The sequence below is a fragment of the Amblyomma maculatum genome, chromosome 4, assembly GCF_055883805.1.
Source record: "Amblyomma maculatum isolate TAMU_Amacu chromosome 4, ASM5588380v1, whole genome shotgun sequence".
NCBI lineage: Eukaryota > Metazoa > Arthropoda > Arachnida > Ixodida > Ixodidae > Amblyomma > Amblyomma maculatum.
In genome coordinates this window covers 121,039,379-121,047,660 of record NC_139347.1, presented here as the reverse complement: position 1 = coordinate 121,047,660, position 8,282 = coordinate 121,039,379, and the positions used below count along the sequence as shown (strand labels likewise).

General features: G+C 42.7%; 1 protein-coding gene across 1 annotated transcript; it reads right to left on the bottom strand.

The window, feature by feature from the left end:
• Positions 1 to 551: 551 nt before the first annotated feature.
• Positions 552 to 6,209, bottom strand: LOC146192252 (uncharacterized). The gene has a single exon (XM_084602415.1). It carries the CDS (start codon positions 4,500 to 4,502, stop codon positions 3,762 to 3,764), a length of 741 nt encoding a protein of 246 aa, XP_084458541.1. The 5' UTR covers positions 4,503 to 6,209; the 3' UTR covers positions 552 to 3,761.
• Positions 6,210 to 8,282: the final 2,073 nt, after the last annotated feature.

Here is an 8,282-nt window from a genome sequence, read left to right as displayed (position 1 = left end):
CTCGCCGAAAGCGTGACCATAATCTGGACCCCAGCACACGCCGGTCTCGCCGGCAACGAGGCTGCCCACATGCTCGCCCGCTCCTCGCTACCTCGGGGTGCTGCGGACGCCTCCACAACATCTAAAACCAAAGAATGTATAGGTACCTTTAGGGATGTAACGGACAACTTGAAGAAAGACCGGAGGATATATCCGCCACCGGTTAGATCCCTGAGTAAAAAGGAATCGTATGACTGGAGAAGACTCCAAGCTCGAAATTTCTTTTCGCCCCTGTGGAGGAGTTGGACGGGCGCCAGAGGGCGGAAGAGGGACGGTGCAGAAACCGAAATTTGTAAATTTTGCGGCCACGTGGCAACATTAGATCATATAATATGAAGATGCGTTCGTGCCCCAGGGCGCAACGCGATTAAAACTAGCGATGAATGGGAGACCACGCTAAGAAGCTCCGACGAAAAAACACAGCGATTCGCCGTCCGCCTGGCGGCCGAGGCTGAAGACCTCTTCTCCTAGACGAGGCCGGGTGTCCTCTGGCCGCGGTGTGACAGACTGCCTCCCCGGACGCCTGCGTGCGGACTCGTAGGTGGCTGCTGCACCATATTCGGCGGAAATAAATGTCTTCCTCCTCCTCCTCTCCCCATTTGTGATTACAGTACTTTGATAATAACTGCATTTCTTCATTATAATTCATCCTCATTTAATGTAGTCTTGCAGTGTAAAAATCTCATATTTTGCACTTTGTTTCCAGTGCTCAATAAAGCCTCTTATCTAGTTCCAGAAACCACAGGTCCCTTTACCTCAGGATGGTGCACTCAAAAGACTCATCAGTGACCTTCCGTATGTTTGCACTGCAGAAATGCATATCATCAAAAAAGCAAGACCAGGTAAGCTAATGGGCATAACTTTATTTCTAAGCTCAGATACATGCAATATGAGATGCATCTGCTTTTAAAATACAAAGGAAAGAAACAGTACTATGCTAAAGCCAAGTAAAAGCAAAGCAGTAGCTAATGCCAAAAAAAAAAAAAATATTACAAGCAACAGCTATTGAAGTCAGCACAAAATTTTGCATGACCGAAGTCATGTACTGCAGATACACAGGAAAGAAAAGGAGTGTTAAAGCAACGGTGTTAAATTCATGCCTACTCAACTAATTCGCATCTTCACCTTTTCTTTTTATGAGTTTTGAAATGTGTGCATGCAGGTTATCAAATTCATGTGATTTTCACTCAGGTTTCAAAAGTCAATAAATACTCAGGCAGTGAATTGCAAAGGTTTGTTTTATTATACCTTTGGCGGTACAATAACTTGAGCCGATACATACAGAGCACAAAGTAAGAGCCACCTCAGAAAATTTCAGATCTTATCATTAGAAAAAAAAAACAACCTTTATTCAAGAGAGCTCTACAAACGCAAATCATTGGCCAATGCAGTGGCCATTGTGCAACCATCAGTAGGTTTGAAATGTAAATGATTTCATGGCATGGTTGAGATATTTATACTCTCAGATAATAGGTCAGTGAAAATGACTTTGTTCTTCTGCAGGCATCAGCATTCCCCATCATGACAGCACAAGAGAGGCTCAACAAGTGCTGAGCTTGCTTGAAATGATGAAAAGGACAGAAGCAGTAGACTTTGACTCTTTTATTACCAAAGCATGTGAATGTTTTAATGAAAATGTGATAAGTGCTATAGAGCAGCGCACTTCACAACAATCAGCTAATGCAGAATGGCACAACTACCGCAGAGGTGTTGCTACCAGTACTGTTTGCCATTCATTTATAACGAAGGCCAAAAAACTCGATTCTGAGCCATTGCCCCACAATCTGGGTGGCTTGTACAGGGCAGTACTACAACAAAGTAATTTTCAGAGTAAGGCTATGAAGGAAGGCACAGAGAAAGAAAATGAGGCAAGAAAAATGTATATAGCACTGATGGCAGCCGGTGGGCACAGTGTATCTGTTAAACAGACTGGATTCATCATCATGAAAAACTTTCCTGTGATGGGGTGCTCTCCAGATGGTATAATTAAGTTTGATTGTTTGTGTTGCTCTGCAAAAGAAGCACTTTTAGAGATCAAATGTCCACAAAAGGTGGCCAATTCCTTCAGCAAAGATAACCCCAAACCCACATATATGACCCAAATACAAGTGCAAATGGGTATTCTTGGTATTCCGAGATGCGATTTTTTTGTTTACCAATCCCCAGAAATGTGGAAACTGTGTTCCGTAAAATTTGATCAGGAGTACTTTGAGAACTGCCATAGGGCTGTCTATGTAATTTACAAGGACTACCTATTCAATGCTCTACGTGCAGATTGATGCTATTGTTTTAATTTTTTGCGCCAGAATCTTTTCCCAGTTTTTAAAAGATCTTGGACCAACTAGCTTGGCAACACGCTTTATTGATGCTATTGTGTTGTAATAAACATGGCAGATGTCAGCCTTCCACTACAGAAAATCATGCGATTAATGCACATCTGCATCTCTTACTGTCACATAGTTTTGGAACAGTGCGTCACATTTTATTGTCAGAGGTGCTTTGGAGACACAAGGTAATACATATATAGATATATATACAGATATATATGGATATACATGAAATACATACATGGATCAGAAATCTAATCATCTTAGTGATGTCCACTCCATGACAAGGACCACTGCCACTAGCCTTTAATTAGCCCTGTTCTGCTAGTTGCTGCTACGTTATGACTTTTTTCATGACTGCATCTGTTTACTTGACTATGCTGCCCATTCCTTAAGTACTGTTTTCCCGTAACAAACTATCATTTATCCTCTTAGATACTTGCTCTTCCAGGCTGTCATCTTTTTAGCATTACCCTAATCATTTCCTTTATCATAGCTCAGTCTGATTTCAGTCATTTTCATCGGCCTTGTAGTTTGTATTACAAGTCACTAGTAACAAGACACAAGTCATGCCTCATTAATATGGGCCCTGTCATTTTGAACAACTTGAATTATAGACAGTTATTTTGAAGGCAAGACCTTTTCAATGTTTTTATGCCTCATTAATATGTAAACTTGAACAAACAATGGAGAAGAGAGAAATGCACAGGGACAATTGGGGCCCATGCATTTTTGTTCCTTTAATGGATGTTGAACTATCTGAGTTTTGAGTATAGGCCTGTTTAAGAATATAACTGTAAATGTGAAAATGAATAAGTGATTAGTGCTCTTTTTTTTGTGATGTCATGCTTTAGAGTGTGAAGTGGCTCAATCAGCCAATCCATTTTTACATTTTTGTACAGGGATAGCTGTGAGGAAAACTTTCTGAAGATTGTTCAATCTAGGAAGCCAAATTCAGTCTCCTTCAGCTGAGACTGTGAGTCGATACCATGCATGTGAACACTTGCAGAAATTTTAATTTACCACAATACGCCATAAAGCTATGATAGGCCACTAGACACATGAAGTTGCACCGCATTACTTCAGTCATATCGGGTGTACGGGGTAATTTTCTTGTAGTTTCAAAACCCAACTAACTTCAACTTTGCTGACCACCCTTATGCACACAACCTGACTAATCAAAATGTATTTTTTAAAGAACATTTTTCCTTCACAATTCATTATTATGGACGACTTGCTTCACAGGAAGTTTTGCCTGGTTACCAAACTGCCAATATTAATGAGGCATGACTACATTACATTTGAGAGACACCATAAAAGTGCTGTTAATAATATAAGAGTGCCTATGAAATGCTCTCTATGTCCTGCAGCAAATACAATACTCATCACCTCATCCTAAGCAGAATTTGGCAAGAATTTCTGCTCACTCAGGATAGGCCTCGACAAATTTACAACTGCCGCAAGCAAAAGAACAATCTCATCGAATACAGGGAGAAGCTGCAGAGGAAACTTTTGCAATATTTTGAACACTTTTAAACGCTGAATTACTCTTTCTACATGTACACGAGCTCGAGCTATTGCTTGATTGCGATGAGCCTCACATTCTTCCAACTGCTTCCTCTGTTTTAAGAAAGGAGGCCTGTCCATTGTCACCTTTGCCTCATTGCAAAGATTTTCAATCAAGAATCCCTTGTCGACCATCACATGATCTATGTATGGCATGCACATGTTCAAAACATCGGAACGAGCAGTCAGCTGGGTATCAGAGCTGCGGCCTCCATATGCATGGCCAACAATGCTTATCAAGCCACTAGGAGCACACCCTACAAGAATTTTCAGCGTGTAGCCCTTTTTGTAATGGCTATACATCAATAGCCGAGAAGTAAGGTCGCCAGGTCTTTCAATGGGCACTTCTGTGCAGTCAAGAATGACTCTAGTGTTCTTGTACTGCTTGAAATACACTGTGAGATTTTCCATTACCGATTCTTTTGAAAGAAAAAAGACTGCTTCAGCGAGTGCTCGTGAAAGAATACACATGGCATTTCTTATAATACCTGCAACAGTTGTTCTGTGGATGGAAAACAAAACAGACAGGAAGCTAAAGTTGACATTGTGATACAACTTGGTAAACACCATTAACACTGTGTCCTCGTCACTCAGTGCAAACCCTCTTGGTATGCAGAGCTTGCGGAGAGCTGAAAATTCAGCAATAATATTCCTCAAGAGCTGCCTGCAGCCTAGCCCTGTCAATATACGAATTTTCTCCTCATCCTGTATGAGCTCGAATGATAGCAGGGGCTTCTGTCGACCACGTTCAAAAGGTGGAGTGGCCTGTACACAGGCATCTCTAAGTCTTCCAGCCTACAGGCATACCACTGAGGCAAACTGTTGCAAAATGCTATCTGGGGGCACTGTAAAGAAAGACATCTAATATATTTAACATTGTCACAATAAAGGCACTCGGTTGGGGGAGTGTCTGGCCGTCAAATTTGGTGGAAACACTGGTAGCATAGTCTGGCAACAGGTTAAGTTACGCCAACTGGAATGAAGCCGAAGTCTCTTTAGGAGGTGGCACCTGTAAAGCGTTTTTAATTTCTGAATAACTCTAAGATCCATAGGCTGGAGCACAGAAGTCGTGTTTTTAGGCAAAAATGCCAAGCGGATTGCTGTCAGTCCACTCACGTCACAATGAGCTGTACAGTTGTCCACGAACATGAGAACATTCCTGTTCTGTGCAGCGAATTTCCTGTCTAGCTTGCGCAGCCAGTCGGTGAAAATTTCCCGTGTCATCCACGACATTTTGTTTGCGGTGTAGTCAACAGGAAGCATCTTGATGCCTTTAAAACAGCGAGGCTTCTCTGCCTTGCCGATCACCAGTAAGCGGCACCGTTCCGTGCCCGTCGCATTTGCGCACATCATGACGGTGATTCTTTCTTTGCTTCTCTTTCCACCATCACAAGTGTCGCCTTTGTAAGTGACGGTCTTGTTGGGGAGCAATTTGAAATACATCGCCGTCTCGTCAGCATTGACTACATCGCTGAGCGCATAATCAGCGAGCAGTTCCTTCAGTTCACTGGAGACCCACTGTTCACATGTTTCCTTGTCGACTTCAACTGACTCCCCACAAACGTTTCTAAATGTCAGCCCGTGACGCGCCTTGAAACGCGACAGCCAGCCTTCCGAAGTGCCGAACTCACTGATGCCCATTTGGCTGGCAAAGACTGCAGCGTTCGCAGCAATTATGGGCCCGCTTAACGGAATGTTCCGGCTGCAAACTTCTTTTATCCATGCCATTACGGCACTCTCCACTTCGGGATGGGCCGACGTCCGTAGCCTTTTGCGAGAGGGCTCCATAACGTCTTTATGAAAGGCAGCACTGATCGATTCCTTGTTCCTGAGATACGTTGACAGCGTGCTCTTCTTGATGTACTTTTTGGCTATATCCGTCTTGGATAGGACAGCACGTTCCACCTCACTCAAAATCTCCATTTTCGTCTTGAGGTCCTTTGCCGTGTATTTATCGCGGTTTGCCATGGCTGTCACAATCGATGAGTCGTCGCTGGCAAAGCGGTGAGGCAATGAAAGCGGTAAAACTTGGACCACCGCGGCACGAACAAATGCACGACACCGAAAACTGCGTTGTGCACACAACGTGACCGCAGGACAAAAAGAAAACAGGCTTGTCAAAAGCGCACCCAGCAACCGCGGTGCAGCCAAAACCTGCAACGGCTTGCGCCGGACCGTTGGTGTGATAAAGCCTGGCGGCACCCGGCAGCGAAAACCTGCTACGGCATGCATCGGAATGCTCGCTGTGACTGTCGAATGCGCACCTCGTCTCGCGCACGCGGGCAGATTTGAAAGATTTTGTTTTTTGTGTTGTGTGTTGTGTTGGGTTTTATGGCGCATAAGCAACTAAGGCTATCATGCGCCAAGAGCAAGGTTAATGTTAAATCTATAGTTTATTTAAAAAGTTTCCTTCTTCTAGGAAACTGAGAACAGATGCTAGGTTTACAAGTGCTCTTTCTCCTAAAAGCAAGGTGGGATGAAATGGGATGGTATGATTGTAAAATATAGTAAAATGTTTTCTCCGTAGTGCCTCAAGTTTTGAGCATGTAATTAGAATGTGGTTTACAGTGAGTATCTCGTCGCATTCTTCACAGGTCGGTTTGTTATGTTTCATTAGCAGAAAGTTATGTGTAAGATGAGTATGTCCAATACGAAGACGGCATACTATCACTTCCATAAAACGTTGTTGATGTGTGCTCGATTTCCATTCTCCTAGTACAGGCTTTATGAGACGCAACTTATTATTTTCTTGGTTGTGCCATCTGGACTGCCATTTATTCATCTGTTTATGTTTTATTAATTTCAAGCAATCACTATGTGGTATGTTTGCTTTCTGAATCAATTTGTTGTGGGCAAATGCAGCACATTTGTCTGCTCTTTCATTGCCGTCAATGCCTACGTGACTAGGGACCCAACAGAACACTATGTTATGTCCTTGTGTTGTGATCATTTTTACATTATGTATTATGTCACCGATTAGAGGCATGGCAGCATTTCTGTGATTTAAAGCCATCAGTACACTCAACGAATCGGTGTAGATGACACTGTTACAAATGCCTTCATTCACTATTTTTTCTACAGCTGTCAGGATAGCACAGGATTCAGCTGTAAAGATTGATGCGCACTGAGGAAGCCTAATTATTTGTTCCCAGTTCTCTTCAACTACGGCACAGCCAACATAAGTAGAAGTTTTTGATCCATCTGTATAAAACTCTGCATAATTACTGTACTTTTCTTTTATTGTGCGAAATTCTTGTATTATATGCTCTTTAGGAGTTTGGCTTTTGTTGAAGCGTGTTAGAGTGAGATCACAGACATTTGGAAGTTTGTACCATGGGGGTAGGGGCCTGTTTTTTGGTGCAGTGTCGGGCAAGGTGTCCAGAATTTCTAGCTCACTGCAAATGTCTTCGAAACGCATTATCAGTGGCCTCGTTGCTTGTGGTTTATTTGTGAAAATTACTCGTGAGCGGCATGTTGAGACTATTGGATAGCAGAGGTGTTTTTTCTGTGATCTTATTCTAAGGACATAAGCACATGTGAGTGAAGCCCTTCTATCTTTCAGCGGAGGCTCGTTCGTCTCTGCATACAGACTATCAACAGGGGATGTTCTGTAAGCGCCACAAGAAAGGCGTAAACCTAGGTTATGTACCGGGTCCAATTTCCTTAAATATGATGGTCTAGCTGACCCGTAGACTATGGACCCGTAGTCCAAGCTAGACCGCACAACAGATCGATATATATGTAGAAGACACGCCCTATCAGACCCCCAATGTTTCCGAGAGAGAACCTTCAGTATGTTTAGAGATTTTATGGCTTTCCTCTTTAGGATGTTTATGTGAGGCAGGAATGTTAGTTTTCTGTCGAACGTTACACCCAAAAATTTATGTTCGCTCTTTACTGGCAACTCAATCCCATTTAGGTGTAGCTTGGGATTGATCTGTATACCTCGTTTCAGCGAGAACATTACTGCCACTGTTTTCTGTGGGGAAAATTTGAACCCATTTTTAAAAGCCCATGAGTCTAGTTTATTTAGTGTTAATTGTACTTGTCTTTCACAAATTGATATGTTTGAGGATGTGCAGGCTATTTGAAGGTCGTCGACATACAGCGAGAACATAATGGATTTTGGGATTACCTTGCTAATCGAATTCATTTTTACAATAAACAAAGTTGTACTTAAAATGCACCCCTGAGGTACCCCATTCTCTTGAATAAAGTTCCTCGAGAAGGTGGTACCGAGACGTACTTGAAATGAACGACCTGATAGAAAGTCCTTCAGAACATTTAGCATCCGGCCTCGGATGCCCAATTCTGCTATATCGCGTAGGATCCCGAACCTCCAAGTCGTGT

What these genes read in the sequence shown, in the direction of transcription:
- LOC146192252 (XM_084602415.1), bottom strand. Translation starts at nt 4,502, where the DNA reads ATGGTGTTTACCAAGTTGTATCACAATGTCAACTTTAGCTTCCTGTCT.